The 27138-nt window shown below is 38.5% G+C and overlaps 2 protein-coding genes across 3 annotated transcripts; both read left to right on the plus strand.

The window, feature by feature from the left end:
* Positions 1–2246: 2246 nt before the first annotated feature.
* Positions 2247–8211, plus strand: LOC143860902 (Peroxidase superfamily protein). Its single transcript, XM_077371752.1, has 3 exons — positions 2247–2686; positions 5052–5243; positions 7453–8211. Exons 1-3 carry the CDS (start codon positions 2477–2479, stop codon positions 8026–8028), a joined length of 978 nt encoding a protein of 325 aa, XP_077227867.1. The 5' UTR covers positions 2247–2476; the 3' UTR covers positions 8029–8211.
* Positions 8212–14834: 6623 nt separating this feature from the next.
* On the plus strand, positions 14835–26951 carry LOC143861894 (uncharacterized). 2 transcript variants are annotated; one of them, XM_077372856.1, is made up of 4 exons: positions 14835–14992; positions 15323–15465; positions 26256–26369; positions 26472–26951. In XM_077372856.1, the coding sequence occupies exons 2-4, from the start codon at positions 15342–15344 to the stop codon at positions 26516–26518; spliced, it is 285 nt and encodes a 94-aa protein (XP_077228971.1). In that variant the 5' UTR covers positions 14835–14992; positions 15323–15341; the 3' UTR covers positions 26519–26951. The 2 variants fall into 2 exon arrangements, with proteins under 2 accessions (XP_077228971.1, XP_077228972.1); XM_077372857.1 differs by lacking the exon at positions 26472–26951 and adding an exon at positions 19526–19677.
* The last annotated feature ends 187 nt before the right edge of the window (positions 26952–27138 follow it).

Here is a 27138-nt window from a genome sequence, read left to right on the forward strand (position 1 = left end):
GTTAACTAACGAATTAATCAAACATCAAGTAGGTAGAATAGGTAAAGAAGGAAGAAGTTTTAGTCTCTTGCACTGGTCATAAGACTTATTGGTGATCAAGACTGTTGATCTGATTTCCACCACACATGGATGACCCAAACTGTTGGGGGTATGGCCCTGCTTATATGATGGCTTAAAAGCAATGACATGAGTGTTCATATTTCATAAATTCTCCATTTCTACCATCCCATCCCATGGATCATTGTTTAAAAGCAACCCATGTACATTTCTATAAGCCTGAGGTTTTCCCTACCATGTCGATTAGAAACTTCTTTTAACTTGCCCAAGTTAATCAGCGAAAAGTTGCTGCATCAATCATACATTCATACTCATTTAAGTCTACCGTTTTTTGGCCTTTTTCCATTTGAGTCTTATTTTTTTGATGGGTTAGTTGGGGTTTGATGGATACCCCTACCGGTTTATTACATGAATAGAAAGGTGTTACACTTATGGGCATAATACGCCATCCCTAACTCGGAATACATGAGAGAGGGCGATACAAAAGTTGGGATAGATGGATACTAAACCTAAGAAATAAAACTGCTCAATACTTGTAAGTTGCATAGTCAGCATGTTGGGATTTTTTGGGGTGTCTCAGGCAATTTTTCTTTGAAGCCTTCTACCATGATTCATTTGATTCCTCCAATTCGGACCCTATTCTTCACTGTCCACTGGCTCGACTGGTATCAAATTGACTAGGTGATGCTCATTCACCCATGATACTTTCTTCTTTCGAGCTTCTTTGGAGTCTAACTTTTGAAACACTATTTTGATTGACATTTACGAGAAAAGCTATCAAACTTTCTAACTAATGTGATTCCTTAGAGGAAGGTGATATGCACTCACTTCTTTTAATAATGGCAGACCTCACTTTTATTTAACGACTTTCTAAGTAATCAGTTGATAGAAGTTGTTTGGATATAGGAAAAATATTGTGGGAAAAAAAATATTTAGCAAAGTTATTCTAAAATCTACTAAGGTTACAATTTTCATAATAATAAGGATTTACAATTTTCATAATAATAAGAATTAAGAGTTTTACAATGCTTTTGAGTCTTTTTTCTCAAACAATGTGTAGATTTACATTTTCAATGCACCTTAACGAGTGCCCCCGGGCACTCACTAACAAAACCCTTTTTTTATTATTATGAAATGGTTTGTTCGACGGTTAAAAAACAAAATCAAGAAAAACCGACTTTCCTCATTCTTTCCTAGGAAAGTGAACCTAGGATTTGGAGGAAAATGAAAAGTTGGGATATGAAAATGATGTAGCTAACACAGACTGACTCGCTCGGGCGACTTAATCACCCTTCATATAGATCTTCGACTACTTACCTCCTTGATTTTGATTGTTCTAATAATTTCATTTGTTCCCTCGAGTCCTTGACCTCCTCAATCGTTTCTTCTTTTCTCTCTAATAAAATACAATCAAATAAAATATTCATGGATCTGATCATTGTACATGTTGCAGTAGGTCCATACTGTATCGCGGTTATTTTTCTTAACAAAAACCATGTTCGTCGAAAACTTTTCTAAAACTTAATTTTATATTCAAGTTTTCCGATCATATAGTTAATTAGAATTGTCAGATGGATGATCCAAATCATGTTTAGTTCACTTGGATACATGAGCATAATCACATGATGCCTCCACCAGTGCATCTAATAGTAATATAAAATTGGCACCCATAAATTTTGAACACTCCATCCTCCTCATTTTGCCCCTAAAATTCTTAATTAAACCAGGAAAAAAAAAGGAACTCTTAAGGTTTGTTAGATTGTCACTTTCTCTGGTGTATACTAGAAGTAGGAGGTTGAACCAAAGCTTCCATATATTGGACTATAACAAACCAATATAATACTGTTCACACATGCATCTCAATAATTAAACAACACATGCAGTAGACACTCTAAACCCAATTTTATCTACCATTCTAGACACTCCACTTCGATAGGTAATTAAAAAAATCAAGCCTTTGGACTTTTGTTTGTATAATATTTATATATGGGAGAATCGGTAATGACCCCCATAAAACAATTAATTAATGATTGGAAATAGTAAGTAGGATCAAATGAAATGCTGATGTGTTAACACCCAATTCGTCAATACACGACCAAGACAAGGATCGATACCCAACCCCATAAAATAAGAGAGGTTGCTTGGATGGTAAACCGCTGTAGAGAGAGAGAGAGAGAGAGAGAGAGAGAGAGAGAGAGAGAGAGAGAGAGAGAGAGAGAGAGAGAGAGAGAGAGAGAGAGAGAGAGAGAGAGAGAGAGAGAGAGAGAGCTTCTTCATACCCATTTCTGCTTCTTCTTATACATTTCCTTTCTTGGACTATTCTGCAGGGGTTGTTTGTTTATCTGACAGCTATATCTGTGTGGGTTAAATAGATGAAGGAGGGTGCAACAAAGTTCTAAGGTTGGAAATACTAGTGTGGATGATGGAGATATGGAGAAGGTTGTGTTGGGTGGTGGTAGTGTTAATGATTTTGGGGAGAGGAGAAGGGCAATTAAAACAGAATTTCTATATCTTTAGCTGCCCCAATGTAGAACCGATCGTCCGGCAGGCGGTCATGACGAAGTTGAGCCAAACCAAAGTCACAGTCCCGGCAACACTCCGTCTCTTCTTTCATGATTGCTTTGTGGAGGTAACATAAATCAAATTCTCTCAATTTTTGGAGTTATCTATGTGTTTTTGCATGTGAACTTGTTTTTATTGATGAGTTTTTACTGATTGGAATTATTAGGAGTGGTTTTTCTCTAGCTTTTTTTTATTGGTAGCATGCAAAGAGGGGTGCAATCACACGAGAGATATAGAGAGAGAAGGATCGAGGGGGTTTTCTTGATATGATTCGAGGGTTTTGACGATTCACACAAAATGGAGTTGTTAGTAGACATTTTTCTCTCTTTTTTTTAAAGAAAACTAGACGAACTTTCGCATCTATCTTGCAACATGCTAGATGCGAAATGCCTTTATGCAAACTTCGCTAGCAAATCCCCCATAATTATTATTGTCTTCGAATTCTATATTTTTCTTCGAATATCTAGATGGCGTCTTATTTGGAAAATAAGGGGAAGTCAGCCAGTCACCATCTGACCATCATCTCTACAAGAAAGTCCAAACTCCTGATAGAGATAGATAGGGAGACAGAGCACCAACCCCGATGACATACAAAATCCTTTTAAAGGTCAATCAAGGGTGCAAGTTTGGCCCTGTCAGCCCTGACCCGCGCCTCGGGTACCCTGACCCTGCCCGACCCTGAGTTTTCTATTATAGAATTGAACCATCTGTGCATGTTTCTTTTGCTAATGTTTCTATTATCTTGGATTGAAGTTTCTTTGGATTATTATTATTAATTGTCTCTGTTGCCTGCATGTTGTTGAATTCATATTGTCTTATTTTGTTCCCTTTCTCTGTTTTGTTTATTGATCATTTTGTTCCATATGATAAGTGGTTGCTTTATTTTTGGCACTCTTAACAGGTATTTGCACTAGGGTCAATTAGGGCCGGCCCGCCCTGGCCCTGCCCAATCAGGGCCAATCAGGGCAGGCCAGGGCCAGCACAATACCCTGTAGGGCGGGTAATGGGTTGAGGTTTTCCGGCCCTGACTCAGGGTCAGGGCGGGTCAGACCCGAGATAATGGGATCCAGGGTTGGACTAGGGTTTTGAAAAACCCGACCCAACCCGACCCTGTTGCAGCCCTAGGTGAATGTATGTACATGCATGCCTAGCTCCTTAGTGTCCACGGTCCCCCTCTCAATGACGAATCAGTGGCTGAGTGAGGTGGGGGCAAGGAGAAATTTGAAAAAAAAATAATCATATTTAAATGCATATCAATTAATGCCCTTGATAAATGGCCCCCCTCTGTCTGCAAGTAATACCCACCCCCCCGGCCCCTCTCTTTATATGTCCTTAATTTATGCCCCCTCCTTATAAAGTCCTAGATATTATAATCTAAGATTTTAAAATCCCAATTGTTACAAAGCTAAAATCTGGATTTTATACGCTAAAGGTGGGAAATTCGGCATTGATCGGACGGTTATGATCATCCTTACTGTGGCTGATAGTCTCTCTTTCACACACAAAGTTTCTATATAAGTTTTGGATTGCAAGAATTTTTTGGAAAATTTTGGAACTGAATTTTTTTCTAAAATATCTTACTTGTTTTACACATGAAAAGAGATAACTTGAACGGATCCTATTCATTTTTTACTTAAAGGGACCTTCAAATTATAATGATATCCATCTAAGTTAATAATAATCATAGCATTTCCCTCTAAATGGTGGAAAGAAAAAAAAAATCCCTATTTCTGTCAGAAATTAGAAATGTTTTTCTTGCAATCTAAACAGGGCCTTAAAGGAATTCACATTTGACGATTTTATAAGTTGTGTGCACGTACGTGAAGTCTAGCATTTATCAAAAATTTGGACCCACTTCATATGATGATCCAAACTATTCATTTGCTTGGCCGCAATGTAAATAGGTTGCATCTCTTAAATCATCTCCATAGGATGATCCTAACCGTTCAATCTATAAGGGGCAATCTATTTATTTGTGACCCAACAAATGAACAATTTGGATCATCCTATCATGTGGGCCTCAACGTGCTATAACAAGAAGCCATGCTTGAAGTAAAATCTATCAAAGAGGAAGTGTAAAAGTGTGGCCCCCAACATGCTATAACAACCATTCTATGCCCCTATGGACCAAATTCTTGACTCCGCCGCTTGTGACCAATTCAGGCAAGTGAAAATTAGTCCGGCCCCCAAGTGTAAATTCCTGGCTCCGCCCCTGACCCACCCATATTTAAGAATTCACCCACTTGAAAGAAGAATACACCCCCTTTTTAATAGAAATGGATAAGTTCTAAAGACAAGAAATCATTAAGCATTAACTCCAGGAGCATTAAAACATAAAAATTTCTGTTAAAGGGGGTGTATTCTTCTTTGAAGGGGTGAATTTATCAGTGCCCCTAAAATACCATTGTTTTGTTAATCTAATTATCTTGCAGGGATGCGATGCCTCGATCATGATTTCATCACCCAAGGGTGATGCAGAAAAAGATGCACCGGATAATCAGTCCCTCGCCGGGGATGGGTTCGACACCGTCATTAAGGCAAAACAAGCGGTAGAAGCTATGTGTCCTGGTGTGGTTTCATGTGCCGATATACTAGCTATAGCAGCTAGGGACGCTGTCTTTCTGGTGAGTCAATATAACATTATATTATATATATGCATAACAATTCAATGATAGTTTTGTCAAGAATGTATTGTATTACCATGCATCCAATTTTCTAATGCAAATTAGGGGTGCAACTCTGGTCGGGGTTTGATCGGGATGAGGCCAACCCTAACCCAACCCGAGATATCATTCACTCAACCCTAACCCAACCCAAACCAAGGCTTGGGTTGAGGATGGTCAACCCTAACCCACCCTAACCCAACTCGCTTCTAAATCTCTCAACCCTAACCCAACCCATCAAACTGAAATCGGGTCGGGTTGAGTCGGGTTGGTTCAGATTCACATTGGCCCAACAGAAAAATCTAATAACCCAAAGAAAATCAAGATAAAATTAGGGGCCGGGTTACCAAGGCCTCAACCGTAACCCTACCCGAAATTAAATAGGGTTGGCTTTTCAAAACCCTAAAAATGCAACCCAACCCAAGCAACTGCCAACCCGACCCGAGCCAAAATCAGGTTGAACCCGTCGGCTTCGGGTTGAGCCCAACCCAAATTGCACCCCTAAATTGCAAATTTGAGAACGGCTAATTAAAAATCAAGATCCTCCTATATGCTTAGTAAAATTAGGAAGCATGGTAATACAACATGTGGAGGTAGCAGGGATAATTACTGAAAAACAAATACAAAAAACTCGGGTGCTTCTAACTACAAGTTTACATAACGTTAAGGCGCATGCAGGGTACAGTTCTCTTGCAGGCTTGCAGCCCAAAAAGAAGGCTGGAGCTCACATGAATGGATTATCTTAGCCATTCATTTTTTTTGTCCCTCCCTCGGCCTCGTAGATAGGATGCGCCCTAAAATTGGGGGACATGATTATCCTAACCTTTTGATTTGCGGAGTTTTTCTTCTATATCGTGCCGTCGATCAAAAAATAGGGGCCACGAATCAAAGAGTTAGGATTATCCAATGGTTCCCATTTTTGGGGCATGACCTTTCTTTGGTGGTGATAATAAACGATAAACCATTCACGTGGACCCCACTGTCATATAAAAACTCGATCATCCCTCGTAATTAAAGTTTGCTATTAGGGGTGTAAATGAGCCGAGCCGAGCCGAGTCGAGCTTGGCCAGGCTCGGCTCGGGCTCGAACCAGGCACGGGCTCGGCTCGGCTCGGTCAGGCTCGGCCAGGCTCGCGAGCCGAGCCGAGCCGAGTCGAGCTTGGCCAGGCTCGCGAGCCGAGCCGAGCCGAGTCGAGCTTGGCCAGGCTCGGCTCGGGCTCGAACCAGGCACGGGCTCGGCCAGGCTCGCGAGCCTTACCGAGCTTGGGTTATATTAAGTTCACACCCCTCATCTTCCCTGGACAGCCATACAGTGTAATTTGGCTACTTTTTTTACACTATGGGGAGTGGTCCAAGTAACAAATGGGGTTCCTAAAATGAAGTGACATATTTTGCCTCCCCCTTTCACTCCCTGGACAACCCTTTTAGTGTATATATTAATATATAATATATATATATATAAATATATATATATATATATATATATATATATATATATATATATATTTAAATATATTAAATTCTTAACGAGCCTTAACGAGCCGAGCCTGGCCTAAATCGGGCTTAACGAGCCTGGCGAGCTGGCGAGGCTCGGCTCGTTAAGGATTCGAGCCGAGCTCGAGCGAGCTTCCGAGCCCGAGCCAAAATTGACACCCTTATTAGCTATGGAAGAATTAGCGTTTTTATATGGTGTCCGCACATAGGTGCACACATTTTTAAAATACTACAGTGGGCTAACCTTGTTAATAGATCCAAACCATTCATTCGTTGTGCCCTAATGTAAATTAAATAGGCCATGCCCCGAAAATCATCTCCATAGGATGATCCTAACCCTCAGATCTATGGAGATTTATCTACGGTGGATCTCTAGAGGGTTCGGATAGTCCTATCGAGATGATTTTTGGGATAGATCCTATTTACATTGTGGCCCAATAAATGAATGGTTTAGATCTTTGAGTAAGATGGACCCAGCTGTATAACCATCTGATCTTGGACTAGACAGCGGGGGAAATTGGAATCCACTAATTGAATCTAAGTAGTGGGGCCTATCGACTTTTCGAAACTTCCCATCACCGTCGAATCTTAATAAGATTTACTTCTTTACTTCTCACCGTTCGATCATTTACTAACTATTCACTATTTTCCTTTTTTCCTGTGAAAAAAATATCCAGTCCGGAGGACCCTTATTCAGTGTGGAACTTGGTCGCCGGGACGGTCTCATCTCGAAGGCGTCGAGAGTCGCCGGAAACCTACCGCAGCCCACCTTCGACCTCAACCTCCTAAATTGGATTTTTAGAAAAAACAACCTCACTCAAACAGATATGATCGCCCTCTCCGGGGCCCACACCGTCGGCTTTTCCCATTGTGGTCGCTTCGCAAACCGCCTCTACTCCTTCAGCCCCCCGTCCCCCGTGGACCCTACCTTTAATCAAACATTTGCAAAGCAATTAAAGGCTGAGTGCCCTCAAAATGTAGACCCCAACATTGCCGTACCCATGGATCAAGTCACCCCCACCGTGTTCGATAACCTCTATTACCAGCATTTGATGAGTGGACAAGGAATATTTACTTCTGACCAGGTTCTCTTCACAGACCCATTATCTCAACCCACTGTAATCAACTTTGGAACGAACCCTGGAAATTTTGGCATTGCCTTTGGAGAAGCAATGCTAAAGTTGGGAAGAGTGGGTGTGAAGATTGGTAATCAAGGGGAGATTAGGAGAGACTGTTCATCTTTCAATTCATAAGATTAGAGATTTGTTTTTTTTCGTAATTTGAGCACAAATAAGACGGATTTGTAGGGAAAATAAGAGGGTGTAGTTCCAGATGAATTAACTGTTATTATGATATCTGCATGTACGCGTCACTCTAATCTGATTTCTCATAGACTGTGTAAAGTTACTTTTAGTGACAGTTCTTATTGAGTTGTTCTCTTGCTTGCAGAAGGTGTTTATACTTCCATCCGCGCACGAAAAAATATATCTAAATCTAAGGAGGGTAGTGTTGAGCAGTAATGACTTTTTTAATGACTTTTTAAAATTTTTTGTGGGTAAGCTGGGGTTAGGCGGACCCCAACCAGTATATTAAATAAATAAAGATGATGCCATATCAAGATCAAGTAGAACCGTTTCTAAGGTGTTGGGAATCAAACCAGGTAGAACTCATCCCTATAAGCTAGCTATTAGGAGGAGGGTGCCCATTCCCTCATAACCTATCCCCATCCATCTTACTTAACCGATGTGGGACTATTTTGCTTGTGTGGAACTCCAACAATCTCCCCCTTCACCGGCAGCAACGTGGGAACCACGAGATCTTCTTCGAGGGAATTCCATCGTCCTCGGAGCCATACTGGGGTTACCGAGATCTTCCCGGGAGTTACCACGCCCCAGCTCTGATACCATTTGTTGGGAATCAAATTGGGTAGAACTCACCCCTAAAAACTAGCTATTAGAAGGAGGGTGCCCATTCCCTTATAACCCATCCCCATCAATCTTACTTAACCGATGTGGGACTATTTTGCTTTTGCGTGGAACTCCAACAATTGATACTACTTGTTGGGTTTTTTGCCGAAGAAAACCCGCTAAAATTACGAAGCAAATAAATATGTGGATTTAAAGAACCAAATCAAGAAGAGAGCAATCACACAAGAGAACACAAAGATTAACGTGGAAGACCCTCAAATAAAGAGGGAAAAACCACGGGGCAAATCCGACGAAATATCCACTAATCAAAATAAGTAAATACAACGTCTTTTTCTCAAATTTTTCACCCAAAACTTGAGACCATACAAGAAAAAAGAGAGATAAAAGGTTACCTTGTTGCGAACAACAAAATCCACTTTCTCACAAAAAATACCCACTTCGATCTTCAAGTCGAAGAAACCTAAATTCTCGCGAAGTCTCCGTGCAACGAGAGGATTCAACGACGGGGTGAAAATCTGTTACGTGACTAGATGGGTCCCACTATAGTAGAATAAATTAGTTTGGATTTAGGTTATGATTGCCATTGTTATTATAAGATCTTTCTATGTTTATACCTTGAGTGTTTTATTTAAACACTCATTTGCTTTTCTATAGTTTAATGAAGAAACCATCTTAGAAATTGTGTTTTTTGCACAAGGAGGAACGACCCTTCCCTCGAAGCGGGTCAAGAGGCTGATCTTCCCTCTAAGAAGATCAATCACGTTACGAACCGTTCGGGTTCGTAACAAAATCTCCAGGAAGAAATGCTCCAAACGTTAGGTTTTGATCCCACACAAAACTCCCAAAAAGAGCCACCAAGAAAACCCCAGTTTTCTTCTTCTTCTTCTTCTCTCTCTCCCTTTTTTATCTAATTCTGTTTCTACTTTTTTTGTGTTTTTGTCAAAATGGCAACACACACCACACACCCCACGAGTCTCTTTTTATCGTTTCCTTTATTTTTCAATCGGAAACATGCCCACTCTTTCCTTAGTACCAATAGGAAACATGGGTTTCCTATTTTAGTAAGATTCGATGTGGGTATGGGGCCTACATGGGCTGGACCCACAACAATCTCCCCCTCTAGGCCCATGAAGAGGAGACACTAACCAAAAAAATTTACATTGTTGGGGTTCCATGCAAAAGCAAATAGTCCCACATCGGATAAGTGAAATCGGGATGGGGATGGGTTATAAGGGAATGGGCACCCTCCCTCTAATAGCTAGCTTTTATGGGAGAGTTCTACCCAGTTATGTTCCCTACAAATGGAATCAGAGCTCAGGGCGTGGTAACCCCGGTTTGCCTCCGAGGGCGGGAGTGTCCCTCGGGGAAGATCTCGGAAACCCCAGTGTTGTATCTCATGGTTCGCACATTGCCACTGTGTAGAGGGGCGAGATTGTCCACGTTGCTTCTGCGTGGAGAGGGAGATTGTTGGGGTTCCACGCAAAAGCAAATACTCCCACATCAGATAAGTGAAATGGGGATGGGTTATAAGGGAATGTGCACCCTCCCTCTAATAGATAGCTTTTAGGGGTGAGTTCTACCCGGTTAAGTTCCCAACATAAGGAAGAGGGTAGTACCACTAGGGTTATTAAAACCCCAAAAACAAACTCCTAATGGGCAAAAGAAAAGAAAATACACAAGCTGACTTGTGTAATTGTCGGGGATTAAGAGGCATGTGATCCTTAAACAGGTACCATACTCAGATGAAGCCATGTTTACTGTGATCCAGTAGGTCTATTATCTTCTGGCTTGACTTCCTTACTCTATGGCTCTCCCTTAACTCCTGAATCTTTTGGGGTTCTGTTTTTCTTTGATAAAACCATTTGATTGATGAAAGCCATGTTTACAGGAATGATTGAGTTGACAAAGGAATGATTGAAAAATGAAAACATCTAATTGGTTATGTTCTCATTAACCATGAGGGGATCATTTGTTCAATACTCTTCCACACAATCTTTTGGAGTTCTGTTTTTCTTTGATGAAACCATTTGATTGATGAAAGCCATGTTTACTGGAATGATTAATTTGACAAAGGAATGAATGAAAAATGAAACCATTTGATTGATTATGTTCTCATTAACCATGAGGGGATCATTTGTTCAATACTCTTCCATGCACATAGGCCCTTCCGCAAGCATTAAAGCATATTCAGATTAGATCTCCTTATGTAGCAACAACTAACACAGTCAGTCACGGTTTTCAACCCACCGAGGTGTTGGCTCTTCGGCATAAAGTCACGGGTTTGCTCCCTGTTGACGAGTGTTCGAATCCCGCCCCCGACTTACCTGATACATGTGGTGAGTGGGTCGTTACATGTATCCGTAGGGACTAGTCCTACTCCCGAAGGGGGTGGGGACATCCTACGTCATCAAAAAAAAAAAAACTAACACAGTCAGCTTATCAACAATTTATACCACGGTCACTTTGATACCTTCTAAGCTTATAAATCGCATAGGTTATTTCATAACGTTATTCACTTGAGCACATACGAGACTCATAAGCATAAAGGATTATCTGCATTCCATATCATTCCTATGGCTTTGCAGCTAACTATCAAACTATATATATCAGATTATACATGTGTCCAATGGGGATTGCCAAAAAAATTCTATTTTTTGTATTTTGAGTTAACAAAAAAAGTACAAGGTCTACTAATGTCGTGAATGAAACATGCATGACTCTACGCACAGATAACATTCGTGCTTGATGGTCAAGTCTCTCAATTTGATAGGCCATCACAGGGCCACCCAATAGATCTAGGTCAAGTTATTGAACAGAGATCTCATTTGCAAGATTGAGGCATGCAAAAACAAAAAAGGCACTAATGTTGGCACTACCATGTTCTGATAATTGCACTTACTCATCTAGTCTTTTATTTTTTAAGCAACCGTAAACGGTTGCCAAAAAGCTCTGAAGCAAATTAAAGAAGAAAAGACAAGATGTGTTTGTGCAATTATCAAAACATGGTAGTGCCTATATCAGTAGCCAAACTAAATGGCTTAAAGGCATATTTTTCATCATGCTTGGTCAATTATTTATAATCAACCTAGGGGATTGATAAATCGACCCCCATATATCTTAAATCGACTCCCATGTGTCTTTCTCTCTCCTCTGGGTTAGAGAGAGAAAGAGGAGAGAGATAGACACATGAGGAGTCGATTTAAGATATTTGGGAGTCCATTTATCACTGCCCTCAACCTATTATAATCGGACCAAGTGATCTAGTCCATAGATATAGGCCCATTATATCTATGGACTAGATCACCACACATGTGGCGATGGCTCCATCCCTACGGTGATTATTTTTTTTATGAGGAAAAGAATGATGATTATTTCAAGTAACAAAAATTTTAGTCCCAGAGATATTTCTAAATGGACTACTGATATCTGCAAGATAATGTTTTGATGATTTGAGGGTTAAACAACAATGCTAAAGAAGGTGATTTCATCCACATTATCAAAACAAGGTCGTGTCCCTCTCGAAACTTGTAAGTGATAAAAAAGGGAAAAAAAAGAAAGATAAGGAGGCTGATATCGGCACTACCATATTTTCATCAGGACAGAACTAACTTTATTTCACACTTTATATTGCAATTGATATCAGCACCACCATGTTTTGATAATTGTACAAATTCAGCTTGTTTTTTCTTTTTAAATTGGTTTGTGAGAGCTTATGGGGATTGTAATAACCTTCGACAGCTCTTCAAAGAATAAAAGACAAGATGAGTTAGTGCAATTGTTAAAACATGGTTGTGCTGATATCATTCCCTTTTCTAAATCGCATGCTGATGCAAAATAATAACAGACGTGAAAAAGATGATCAACAAAGGGAAATGGTATATTCGCCCCTTTATTACTTGGGACAGACCCCTCTAGTGTAAAAGATAGGGCTGCAACTCGGGTCGGACGAGTCGGGTTTTCAAGAACCCAACCCTACCCGAGAAATATATCGGGTCGGGTTGGGTTTTTTTTACGTTGACGCAATTTTTTAAGGAAAACTCTTGTTTGTCAAGGCAACTCAACTCATAGAAGTAGAAAAACTCAAGCATGGCAAACTCTTTAGTGCATTAACTAATAACTAGTCTAAAGAGAATAAATTAATGCATTACCAAATGAAAATGATTATACTCATATGAGATAAAGAACAAACTATTTAGTGCATTAACTATTTACTTGAAACCCTAGAGCTAGAGGGGGGAAATGAACAGAAGATGGAAAGAGTCCCTGTGATTGCGTGCGTGCGTGAGTTTTACTTTTAAGTTTTCACTTTTAAAGTAACAAAGTTTTAGAAAAAAAAATACATACTATAACTTAAGTAACTTGGGTCGGGTCGGGCCCCTTCATACCCGGCTCGACCCTACCCGGCTTGACCCGAAACCCGAGAAACATGAACCCAACCCAAGCTATTTTCGGGTCGGGTCGGGTAAAACCCGACCCAAGTTGCAGCCCTAGTAAAAGAGGAGTCATAAGACTCATAACTCATAATCATAATTTATAATGAAAAATGATATTCCCATCCGACCCCCTCTGATGCATAAAATCCCCCCTCCCCCAACGTTATTCGTTACGTTTTATAGGCAAAGAAAAACCTTACAGGGGGTGAATTTATCCTAAAGCAGTGAACCACTCTCCCACGGTAAAATTTTTGGTTGCCAGTAAAAATTTTGTCCTAGGAAGTTTTTAGTAAAATTTTGGTCTCATCCCATGTTTTGTTGCCTTTTAGCACCAGAATTTTTCTAATCCCACTCTTGTAATGATTGCTTCTGTGGTGACATTGACTCATTGTCCCCTCTTTTTCTTTCCTAGGGAATGATGTCTTCTCTCTTTCTCTCTCTTTCTCTCTCTCTCTCCTCCCCATATTTGGTCATGACACCCCTAAATTTTGGCAGGAATTTTAGGAATTGTAGGAAAAAAACCTAGCAAATCCTGTTGACTTCACTTTTGGATTAAAAACTCCCTAGGATAAAAATTTTACTGGCAACAAAACAGAGCAGGGGGGATTTTATCCATTTAAGGGGGGGGGGGGGGGGGGAGGATATCAGCGCCCTTTATAATTTCTAGATACTCTAGAGGGGGTTGTCCCAAGTAAAAAGAAGGGATGTGAATATATTACTTCCCTTTACAAAATAACTGCTGTATTATCAACATACTGTAGTGTGCATATCACTCGTGCAAAAAAATAAAGGGAAAAATGCACTTAGACCTAAGGGTGGCAAAATCAACCGAACCAAATCGATTCCGAACTGAAACCTTTGGTTTGGTTAAACCAAACCATTAGCCAAACCGATTCAAATTTCGGTTCGGTTTCGGTTTGGACAATGATAAATGCGCCCATTTTCATAGGAAAATGATAAATATGCCCATTTTCATCGGTTCGGTTCGGTTCGGTTTGGAGGTAAGCATGTTCGGTTCGGTTTCAGTTTGGGGGTCAAACCAAACCGAAACCTAACCGTTGCCACCCTTACTTAGACCCCCTGTGGTTTTTGACACATTCGACTTAACCTCTAAAGTTTAAAAAGTTACAAACTGGACGGAGTTGACGGTGTGGGGAAAAAGACCAAAATGCCCTCGTCTTCCGCAACTGAAAATTAGGGTTTTCATACTTGAAAATTAAAAATTGGGGTTTGATTCAAACCCTTGTTGATTTATCAACATAAACCCTCAATTTAGGAGTTTTATTTGTCTTCATTCACATCATTATAATGATTTGCACAAAAACCCTAATGTTTTAGGGCTTTATTTTTTGTTTTTATCAAAGTTTTTTTCTTGAAATGTGGGTTTGATGTAGCCATGGCGTGGGGTTCGATTGTTTGTGGTGGAGGTGATGGCGGTTGCCGGAGATGGAGACGGCGGCAGTGGCTAAAGGTGGCGACGAAGGCGGTGGTCGGAGGGGCGGCGGTGGGAAATGGCGTAACCTTAATCCCTCTACAAATGAGGGTGGTTCTGTCCTCAAAATATTAACCATGGTTAGTTTTAGTCTTTCCGTCAGATTAAACTAACGGACGACGGAGGGAGTGTACTTGTCACGTTTTGAAACCACAGGGTTCTTCTTATAACTTTTTAAACTTTAGGGGTTAAGTTGAATGTCTCATAAACCACATAGGGGTCTCAGTGTATTTTTCCCAAAAATAAAAGAATATAACTTAAACTCAGCCCTAACTCCTCTCCTTCTTTCTACCGTCTAGGGCAAGACGAGAAGAGACGACTGCAAGATCTCCAGACACTCTACGCATTGATCTATTCAGTTGAGGTATCTCTCTCTCTCTCTCTCTCTCTCTCTCTCTCACTCTCTCTCTCTCTTATATCCTTTCGTCCCTTATTTTGGAGTATTTTTTCTTGTTTGAGAATAAGGCCGTGTCTGGATTGCGTGAATTTTCTGGAAAAGAAGAACTTTTTCGAAATTTCTTGCTTTTCCATCGTTTGATTACATCTGAAAAAAGATGACCTGAACCACCACAGTTCAAGATTTGTTTATAAGGATCTTTAATTTATAATGATATCCTTAAAATTTATTATTTCCCTCTAAATTGTGAGAACAAATTTTTTTTCTCAAAGATGTGTTTTTCTTGCAACCCAACAGGGCCTAAAGTGAAAGGAAGATGAGCTCAGGTGGAGGTGCAGAGAAAGGGGGAGGTGGGTCCGTCAAGACCCCTGCTGATTTCCTGAAATCGATTCGTGGGCAACCTGTTGTTGTCAAACTTAACTCTGGAGTTGATTATAGAGGTGAGGATAAACTAAAAGTGGGTCTGGATTTACACCCAAATTGCAATTTGGGACTCTTCTAAACTGCAGTTTATGTGTAATTTTCATTGTAGAGAGGCCCAAACTGTAAATTTCAATGTAAAAAGACCCGAATTGCAATTTGGTGTACATTCAAACTCACCCATAATAAGGACACTTGTGCTTTATCCTATTTCATAACTTGGTTTCTTTTCTTTCAGTTCCTAGGACATTCATATCTTTCTATATGAAGGAATTTCAATCATCTCTACATTGCATCTCTTGTTTTATACTGTTATCACTGAATGACATAACATTTGTTGTGTGTATATATGTTTAGAATGCTTAGGTTAAAAATTGACAAAATTTACAAATAGTACAAAATTGATTGAGTGTAATGTAGTCTTTATTGGAACATTGTTGTTGGTAGAAGAATCTTTCCACTAAAATTCACATGGATTCTTTGACTTAATCATGTTATGATGTGTGTGTGCCTGTATTGTAAAAAGGTGAGCCCCATCTTTGATCAAACAAGACTTTCCACTTGGTTTATCTCACATAGGAGTGCCTATGGCTCAAAATATTCTCTGATTGGACAAGCATTGATGGTTAGGCTAAAAAAATGATTGGAAAGTAATATAGGTAGCAACCAAATTTAATTGTCAAAAATATATAAATAGGACAATATGACTACCTGATTAATGTAATTTTCAGGACAAAGGCAATCTGCAGTGAGCCTTCAACAAGCTGATGATTCAGATTGGTCAAAACTTGGCCATCTATATAATGTAAACTGTCATTAGTTTTATGAAGTTATAAAGAAATTATCAAAAATAAATGATTCCTCATTATCTTTGTAGTCCTCTGTACTTACATATTGTGGATTAAACCCCTGATTCAGTTAGTAAGTTTTCTTCTTCAATAACCATCTGGAAAATGTAATGCAAACCTTTTCCCCTTATGATTATCAATAGCTTTCATAAATAAAGTGTACACTGCCATTGCTCGGTTGATTTTAATAGTGTCAACAAGTCAGTCTCAACACTAGACAAAAGATAAGGAATACATTCATAATATGAAATCAACTATTCATGTCAGTCAATCTAAAATCAGCTCCATCAACAACCATCTATACCAGTGTTTAAAAACGCGGATTTGACGCGGAACGCGGCCAAGAAAAATCCTTGTTGACTCGGCGCGGACGCGGCCAAGAACGCGGTTAACACGGTTGACAAGGTCATAACTCGGGAGAGTCAAAGGAGTTTATTGACTCTGTAAGGCAAAACGCAGAATGCGGATGTGGTGAAACGCGGAATGCGGCCGAGGTAAAAAGGAGTCGACTCGGGCGAGTTCCTTGCCGAGTCAAGGAGTTTTTAAACACTGATCTATACTATCTATATAAAGCTGGATGTGGTACACTAAGGGTGTGCCACGTGGCACCCCCTCTGCAAACCGTTTTATTCCAACATTTCAAACGTCACAACTTTTTTGGCACCCCCTCTGTAAACCGTTTTATTCCAACATTTCAAACGTCACAACTTTTTTGGCACCCCCTCTGCAAACCGTTTTATTCTAACGTCACAACGTTTTATTCCAAAACGTCACAAAATATAGAGTCTTTATATAGATAGAAAGAAATCCAAAATGTATCACAAATATTCCTAAAATCTCTTAGCGTTTCTACTTTGTTGCCCTAAATCTCTCTCCTCACAACAAATTATTCCCAGGTAATTTATTTATTTTTTCGTTTCCCTTTTGTTATTTCATATAGTTTTTTGCTGTTAATTTGCATTTTCTTTCCGTCTTAAATTAGTAGTGTAAATCAGTAATTCTTATAACGTGGTATACCATTATTTATTGCAATGGGGTGCAATTCTTGTATGATACTAAAACGGAATCCTGGAAAATGTGGTTGTGCCACGTGGTACCCCTCCCCCACAAACGTAAAACTCTTTCAATAATCTCATGTACAAAAAATTGTTATATTTGGATTGTTGGAAAAATCTCAACATATTCCATTTTTTTAGCAAAATTGTTTTTATTAGTCAATATTCTAATATTAGCAAAATTGTTTCTATTTGTTGGAGAAAAAAATCTTCAATATGTCCCATAATTTTAGCAAAATAAAATCTCACCATATCCCATGTTTTTAGCAAAATTGTTTCTATCTCTCAATATCGTACGTTTATTTTTTGCCACCTGCATCGCATGGGTTGTCCACTAGACTCATTTGACTTGGGATTGCACCTGATTGAAAAAGGTAAGATGGAACACCCAAAAATTCTCCTGAATAGGTGGTCTTAGAAATCTTTTATAGATCTTTTAGAGATCTTTCTCTATCACAATAACGTTTTTTTCATACCAACCTTCAAAAAATCAGCACCATAACATTTTTATCATAGAAAGTTTTCGTCAAAACGTTCCCATTTTTAACTCTTAACAAAACAAATCCCTAAAAATGAGCACCCCTCTCTAAGTCTCTCTCTCAAAAAAAAAAGAAGAAAGAAATTCTCTTCAGTAATTTCGGCAGGTATCGCTCTCCCTCTCTCTCCACCTATAAAACAGTTCCATTGTTAACTCTTAATTCTATTAATCAACATTTATAAATCCCTAGAAGTCAGCACCTCTATCTAATCCGACTCTTATTCCTTTTTAAGAGTTTCTTAGTAATCAATCCACAGTTTTTTGGGTACCTTCTCTGATTTTCTTAGCAATCTGTCCGTAAGTTTTTGGGTATTCTCTCCCAGTGTCTGTTGTATTTTACTATCCCAAATCAATCGATTTATGCTTTAACACATAGTAATCATTCATGCATGGCTGTTGTAATTATTTCCATTGAATTGGATTTTTGGGTATTTCGGATTGTATTTTCCCTACATGTTTTTTTGTATTCAAATTGATATCATTCATATGAGAATCATAATAATCTCTGTAGCATTTGCAATCACGGGCTTCCACGTTTTTGCTGTTAACTTCCACGTCTTAAACATGTTGATGCTTTTGCTATAGATATCTAGATAAGGAAACCTATTTTGTTGTTTCCATTATTAGAGGAAATGATTTGGTTGGGCCTTATCCCATGAGTAATGAAGCAATAACATCAGGAAATTCTGGAAAAACCTTTATCTTCCAATTTTTTTTCCAAAAATTCCTGCAATCTAAATAATGGGGTTGTTCTCTATGGAATATCAATCTAAATAATGCGCCGAAACTTGGTGTGTAAAATAAATCTTCTCCATGTAGTCAGAGTCTCCATCCTGCAATATTGATCGCATGGGCTTCTATTTCTTGATCAAATAGCCTACTTCACTATGTTTTTTCCCCTTTTTAAGCCTAATTTTGAAGGTAAAAAAAAGTACATTTCTTTGTAGTAATGCATCGTGGGAAGCTCTCTCTGTGTGTTAGAGCCTTTGTTTTCCTTTTGAATAATCTACTTTCTTATCTAGAATTTTACTAATTCTCAACTTCTTTCTTATGAATGTGTTTTATTCTTTTTTTGTATGCACAGGTTTTGTTTTTATTAGTCATTAACTGAATCTGATTCTGTAACTGAATCATGATGGCTATTGAGAGGCATCAACTCTCTCTACTTGTGGTCTTCTGGCAGTAGGTCATGTCACGTATCGTTTTAAAGCATTTGAACATTGTAGGCTTCCAAATTTTATCACATTTCTTTGTTAACCCTTCATTGTAAAACAAGTGGTATTTTTGTTAGTAAATTTTCCTCCTCTCTGTCTTTTTTTTGGGAATTGGTGGCTTTGTTGCTTGATCATTTATTTATTAATCTAGAGTATTCTGTCCACCTCTCTCTATATTTTTGTTGTATCACCACCACCTCTCTCTATATTTTTGTTGTATTACATCTCTTTTTTGTTTTGAATAATTATCTAGAATTTTACCACTCACTTAATAGTTTCAAGCTCATTTCTAATATATTTTACGGATATAACGATTTCTTTTATTTTTTCAAAATAAAAATTAGAATAAATTTTCCACTCGCCCGGTGCATCGCACGGGTCTGCAACTAGTTGATGATATATGACTGGTCCAGTTTTCTGCACAGATCATGGGAATTGTGGTCAGCCTCCTCCTATTGGAGGAAGTGATGGTGTCCATCATCCTACATTGTTTCATGGGGATTTGTTTCCTTCCACTCTCACTGATGGGAACGGGGAAGTCTTAAGTCCAGGAAACTCAACCATATATGAAAACCAGGTGTCTGATGTTTAGTACTTTATTTCAATTGATGCACATTCTTATCAATATTCACATAACATAGGTATGCTCAATTCAATCCCTACATCCACAACATAAAAAAGAACCATGCAATTTACCATTTCACGATATCAATCGTCCAATCCAGTAATCAATTTCACCAGTAACTGTGTATTAGTATATGGAAACCCAATGCGTAACTTATTAACCGATACTTACATTGATGAACACATTCATATTTAATCTAGTAGATATGTTTAACTTAAGCCATACATTCATAACAACATTCTTGTTTCAGACAAGTGGATATTTTTTATTTAATCTAAATACTTTCATTGTATCTATACAATAATCATTTTTTTGTGAATGATAGACAATAACCTACAACAATCATATTCATAATATCTGCCATCCTTTCCATCAATCAACTTCAAAAATAGCCATGTACAGAAAACCTGAAAGTCTGATGTTCAACCCCATCGCTCACATTTTTTTAAGGGAGATGATATTTTCACACCCCCACTTATAACCTGATTTGACGTGAAAAGTGGGCAACTTTATGTCAGATCACGTTATAGGGTGTGTGTGCAAGTACTGCGGGGTGGGGGGGGGGGGGGGGGGGGGGGTGAAAATATGATCACCCTTTTTTAATGATGGTTATATTTCATAATAACTCAAATTTTAGTCAAGTATTCCATAATATCAAATCCATCTCGTGTTGTCACTTGAATTGGAGTATCCAAACTTGAAGGTTAGGGCTGGGCTGGGAATCCATTGCTTCAATGAGATGGATTGGGTATGTATGGTGAAGTTGGCTCGCCATGAACATTTTTGAAGACAATGGAATTTGAACGTTATGTGGTCAAGTCCTCTTTCAATTTGGAGTAAATTAATTTTGTTGGATTGGATCATATATCTAGACATCTATAAGGATTATATTTGGTGCAATGTTGTTCCCATGAACATTGGAAATGTATTGCCTGATGCAGGCCTTAAATATGAGACCGGGATGTCCTTCATGATGGTCGTGCAAATACCTACCATCTCTAATCTAATATAATGGGAAGTGTATCGTCTTGAATCCCATGAATGTTAGAGGTTAAGAAAAATGTCATAGGTTTCAAAGTCTACAAAAGAGCCAAAATCTCTGTTGAATGAAAAGCAGTTTGAAAATGAAACTAAAGAAAGTGGAGTGGCATTCACTTAAGTTGCTTAGGAGGATAAGAACTAGAGGAGAAACCAATAGATTTACCTCTTAAATTCCAAGAAATTTTGTCAGGCTTTTTTAGTGTGATATTGAAAGAGTTACCAAATGAAATACCTCTCATTCAAGAGAGGCTCAACCCATGTGTCGTGCCTGACAGTGACATTAAAGAAAGATGGATCATGGAGAATGTGTGTGGACAATTGAGTTATTAACAAGATCATAGTTAAATACCTATTTCGTATGCCACGACTAGATGATATGCTAGACATGAAGATTGATTTGCGACGTGTGTACCATCATATGCGCATGAGACTAGGAGATGAATGAATGTCTGCCATCAAGACAAAGGATGGGCTTTACAGTGATGCCTTTCAGCCTCGCTAATGTTCCTAATGCATTTATGTGTCCACTGATGCAGATCTTTCGTCCTTGCATATGCCACTTTCTTGTGGTATATTTCAACGATATTCTTATTTATAGCAAGACGAAAGAGGAGCACTTGCCTTACATACAACAAGTGATGAGGGTTCTCCACCAGGAGAAGCTCTCTGAGAATTTGAAGAAGTGTTCGTTCATAAGCCCAACATATATTTCTTGATTTCGTAGTTTCAACCAAAGGAGTTGAAGTTGATCCCCGCAAGGTGGAAGCAATACTCAATTGGTTAGTCTCAGAACATTCATGAGGTTAGAAACTTCCACGAATTGGCAACTTTCTATTGGAGGTTTATTAGAAATTTCAACACCATCATGGCTCTGATTACAAATTGCTGGAAGGAAGGAGAGTTCTTATAGACAAAGGCATTTTCTAGAGCTTTTAAGAAAATAAAAAATGGATGATAGAGACAACAATTTTGCAGCTACCAGGTTTCTCCAAGGTATTTGAATGAGCTTTGAGTTAAGAGGGTCATCCTGTGACATTTTTCAACAAAAAGTTAAACGAGGCAAAGTAGCGATACTCTACGTGCGATAAAAAATTGCATGCCTTCATACAACCTCTTCGATACTAGTGGCACTTCTACATGAGGAGTTTGTGCTTTTCTCATATCACCAAGCACTGAAATGACTACACTCTCAAAGGAAGCTAAACCCAAAGCATGTGAAATGGAATGCTTTTTTGCAGGAAAACACATCTGTCCTGAAACATATGGCAAGGTAGGAAACAAAGCCGTGAATGCATTAAGTAGAAAAGTTTACCTGAGCAATTGAAGCTTGGTTATGATAAAGACCGTGATTTTGGAAAGGGCTATGGAGCCTTAACCATGGTTTTAAATTTCGGTCGAAATGTTTCGTCGGCCGAAATATTTCAGTTTCGGCCATAGTTGTAAATTTCGTTTCGGTGGCCACCGAAACGAAATTTTCCACGGACAATTTCGTTCGAAACTTTTCAAATTTCGTCAAATTTCTATAGAATTTCAGTAAATTTCGGTCAATTCCGGTCAATTTCGGTCGAATTCCGGTCAATGCCGGTCGATTTCGGTCAATTTCGGCCGAAATCTGGAATGAAACGAAATTTTCGTCATTTCGTTCCGGTTTCGGCCGAAACCGAAACGTTTCGTCCATTTTGGACTAAACGAAACGAAATTTACAACTGTGGTACTTTCGGCACAAACCGAAACGAAATTCACATGAAGTTGTTTCTTCACAAGATTTCACTGAATTTCTGAAATTCATTTTTGGACTTTTTTACAAAATTTCCACAAAAATTTAAAAAATGTACACCGAAATGTTATAATTTCCATTTATGAAATTTCTACCAAAATAGCAGAAATCGCCGAAATTGACACCGAAATTTTAGACATTTCGGTCAAAATTAATAAAAGAAACGAAATCATAGTCATATTTTTACAGGATTTCGGCCGAAATTTCAGCCCAAAACAACGTTTCGGTTTCAGTGGTGGCCGAAACCGACACCGAAACTGAAATTTAAAAGCTTGGCCTTAACGGCATGGCAGCAAGATGATCACCCCACATACTCCGTACATTATGGATAGTTGTGTTTGCCTAATACTTAATTGAGGGAGCAAGTAATTTGGGAATTACATGCCTCATCTTCAGAGCACTTTGGCAGAATTGTGACGGTTGAAGATTTCCACTATTGACCATCACTAAAGAGGGATGTTGGGAAGATTGCCAACAGTGCCTAACGTTTTAGTTAGCAAAATGCAAAAGCAGAACATAGGACTGTTTTTTTTAATAATAAAAAGAAAATAGGATTGTACACACCATTGCCAGTACATCATGATCCACAGAATGATACTCGCTTGGATTGTGTTCTAGGAATGCTGAAGACTCTACGAGGACATGATTTGATATATGTGATGGTTGATAATTTCTCATAGATAGCATCTTACTTTGCTTGTGTCAAAACTTCATTCGCAGTTCATATTGCCAAGTTTTTCTTCAAGGAAATAGTGCGTCTTCATGGACTTCCAAAGACTGTTGTTTTAGATTGTGATGTTCAGTCATGAGCCATTTCTGGAAAATGTTGTGGAAGATGATGGGTGCTAAGGTTTAATACTTAAAGAATCTTACAAATCAGAGGCATATTTACATCGTAGATTCTTTTACTTTCAAGGTGATATTGTTATGGTACACATCGGGCCAGAGATTTTTGAAAGGTGCATTTAAGAAGTTACATTCCAAAAGAACAAATTCTGACAAAATCATATCAAAGATCGGTGCGAATGCTTATGTCATGGAATTGCCGAATGACATGGGTATTAGTTCATTTTTTTTTAACATGAAGGACTTTACTTGACACGACCATGGTAGTGTGGTTGAAGATGTGATTGACAATAAGAGTTTATCTACCAGGAGCAAGCAGCTACCTGAAGTGTCTTGTTCATTTGAAAGGAAGACCATTGTCAGAGTGCACATGGATTGCTGCTGAAGAATTTCAAATGATCAATCCCATTCTATTCTTTCACTATAATCCCATTAATTCGACAGAGTTGAATTCTTTTAAGCCGGGGTGAGATATGAGCCCCATTTGGGAGCATTTGTTTCAAAAGTAGAGAGTTATGAGATTAGGGTTTTATATCTTTATAGATTATTTCCTTTTTCCTATATATATATATGTGTGTGTGTGTGTGTGTGTGTGTGTGTGTGTGTGTGTGTGTGTGCATTTATATTTATATAGTGTCTGGGCCATTTTTTCATATGCTATGTACATGAATGAAAAAACTTGGCTTGTGGAGGGCCCTGTCAGTGTGTGGATGGTGTAGACATGGATTTTGGCCATGGGTTTGGCGCAAGTAGCAAGTAGGAAATTTTTAAGATAAAGTGGGGAAAAGTAATAAGGGCTCAAGCCTCGAAGAGAAACTGAAGGGAAGGTGGTGTTGAGTTTAGCATGTGCATGAACAAGCAGTTCTTAAGTATACACTTGTGTATCAAACTTATGCACTAGGGTGTAAGTGAACAAAAGGAAGGGATATGTCTGCTGCCATCTCCGCTGGATGCAAGCTGGCTTCTAATTGGTTGTTAGTTCCACATAAGCCCCTACAGCTGTCAACAGCTGGTAGCCCTCTAGAAGGTTCCAGCTTGCCTATGAATGAAGCACTCAGCTCTAATTTGGGAGAGTTTTTGGCAGATCGATGAATTGTGGAAATCTTAGTTAGAGTTGGGGAGAGCTTCAAGCTCTTGGGAGTAGACTAATCCCTCCAAGGCAAAGAAGTGAAGGATTCTTACAAGATCCTCCATTTCTTCTCCTTTCTATCAGTTTTATCGTGACTGTAATCAGTCCTATGCTGAAATCTTGGTTTCAATAGTTCCATTACAGACATTTTACTCTAGCTCTATTGGTGGTTCTACCTGTTGCAAATTTCTTCTCCTTTGTTTGATGATAAATAAACAGCCACAATTTTCCGTAGAATCTATATTTCAGTTCCTGGTTGGCTGTACCTCATATCAAGTTGTATTCACGATGAAGAGAGAAAGCAGCTAGATCTGTTATGTGTGCAAGCGGAATTCAGATTATGGGCTGGAACAGCAAGGATTTTGTTCTGTGATTAATATAGCTCAAAACGGATCTTCAGTTGTGAACTGATTTACGGTTTTGGTCTGATCTCATCAATGAAAAAATTCACATAATTCCATAGATCTTTGGGTGTAATTACGTGATCTGGACCATCTAACCCGTCTCTACAAATCTGAGTTTCCTTCCACCAGTTCAGATTTCATCATTGCCCGTTAGTTTCTGTAAATCTGCTGGTTGGAAATCATTGACTTAAATTTCTGTTCTTTTGAGTAAATCTACATCTTCGCTGAATTCTTTCCTTCCTGTTATAGTTCGTTTAGTCTTTAGACTAAAACGACTATTTGTTTCAGTCCAAAAGCAAAGCCGAACTCAAATCCTTTAAACACTGCTCCTACATTTCTACCTGAGACTTGTTTCCCTAGGTTTTAATTTTCTGCAAGAGAAGCCAATTGTCACTCACAGGGAGGAAAGAAGTTCCAACATGCAGTTCAGGTCCTGATGGTGTATTCAAATCAGAATTCATAGTTGAATTGAAACTCAGGCATAAAATTACATGTTAGCAAGGTCTCCTGTAGCAGCTGAGGTAAAAATTCAGATTTCAGTTGCAACACCAGAAATTAAGATTGAATTCCGGCATCCGAGTCTACATCAGAGGCATTCTCCTCTTCTTACTCTTGATGTGATGTTTTGATTGGCTGTCGGCCTTCATTACGTAGGTGTGATGTCTCGGGTTATCCTTGTTATCCATTCTCTCTTGATTGAATTTCTATAGCTTCTATTTGTGCGATTTTGGCAAGATTGATTGTGGTTGCATTCGAGGGCTTCTCGAAAAGCATTAATCTCAGTAATCTGAATGGATCGTATATGAGATGCAACGGTTAGATTGGATCAATCTAGACCATCAGATTTCTAAGTATTGATATTGGGATCCAATGATCGGATCAACTCGATCTTTATTGAGATCAACTAGGTTAATCCTAATTGTGAATTTCAAGACATTGGAAGGTTGGATTTGATCTATTTTTAGAATGTGAAAACTTAAAATTCGGCCATAGTATTAGGTGGTTGTGCATAACTTGTGATTGAATTGGACTTCCACTTTTGTTTTTGATGAAAGATAACATATATTAATGAAAGGGCATATTACAAATTCACCTCATTGGGCTGAGAATGCCACGTACACAAGGAATTCCTCAAAGAGCCCAAGTTGGCAAGCCCCAAATCATTCGCACTTCTAGGGATAAAAGAAAAATATAAAATCATCCCTCCATATTTTGAATACATTGACAAAATATTAAATTAAGTACCTATTTGTTTCTTCTTTTTTTTTTTTTTTTGGCACCAAACATTCAATTATTTTCTTAGTTTGTTGTTCTGAGAAAGATTATTGTGCAGGTATTCTAGCTTGTTTAGATGGATATATGAATATAGCAATGGAACAAACAGAAGAATATGTCAACGGTCAGCTGAAAAACAAATATGGAGATGCTTTTATCAGAGGAAATAATGGTAACCCGACTTCTATTTTTGTATGTTTTTATCCATAATTATTGCTCTGAATTGATGTAAACTTGGTGTTTTTTTCTTTTCTTCATTACTCTGGTGATGCAGTTCTATACATCAGTACATCGAAAAGGACTCTTGCAGAAGGGGCATAGCTTGGCCGCCAAATAGCTGAATGTTAAATCGTAGACCCGAATCTGTTTCTATCAAATATTTGACAGCACCAATATGAAACTGAACAGATATGAAGTAGACTATTTTAAATCTCACCATGTTAGGGATTAAATTTAACAGAAGTGGGACTTCTAAAAGTGCTCTATGGGATTAAATCTCATCCAGTTTTATTTTAGTAGAGGATTCGTGCTTGAAGAGAGAACGATCCTGTGTGCTGTTGATTTTCCTCTTGCTTGTGTTTTCTCTGTTATCACTCACAGCTAATTTGTGTTGGGCTCACACTACTACAACTCTCAACAGAATTTTCTTTTTCAGTATTATTTAGGAAGAAACAGATATGGAATGGGTTTTCTTCTGGTATCTTTTTTTAGTTTATAATTCGAAGATGTTATCCAAATGGAATTGATTTCGGCACTCCTTTCTCTTGATAATGACACTACTCAATTCATCAAACACTTCTGTGATGCTCTGTTATGATGGAACCTTCACCTTATCAAATATTTTTGGCTTGTGGAGGCCCCGCTTGGATTTCTGGAATTTTATTTTATTTTTTTTTGGAAAAGAAAAACTTTTCCTGAATTTCCTGCTTTTCCATTGTTTG

Source organism: Tasmannia lanceolata, unplaced genomic scaffold (genome assembly GCF_043159265.1).
Source record: "Tasmannia lanceolata isolate RefF3 unplaced genomic scaffold, GAP_Taslan_0.1 ptg000037l, whole genome shotgun sequence".
NCBI lineage: Eukaryota > Viridiplantae > Streptophyta > Magnoliopsida > Canellales > Winteraceae > Tasmannia > Tasmannia lanceolata.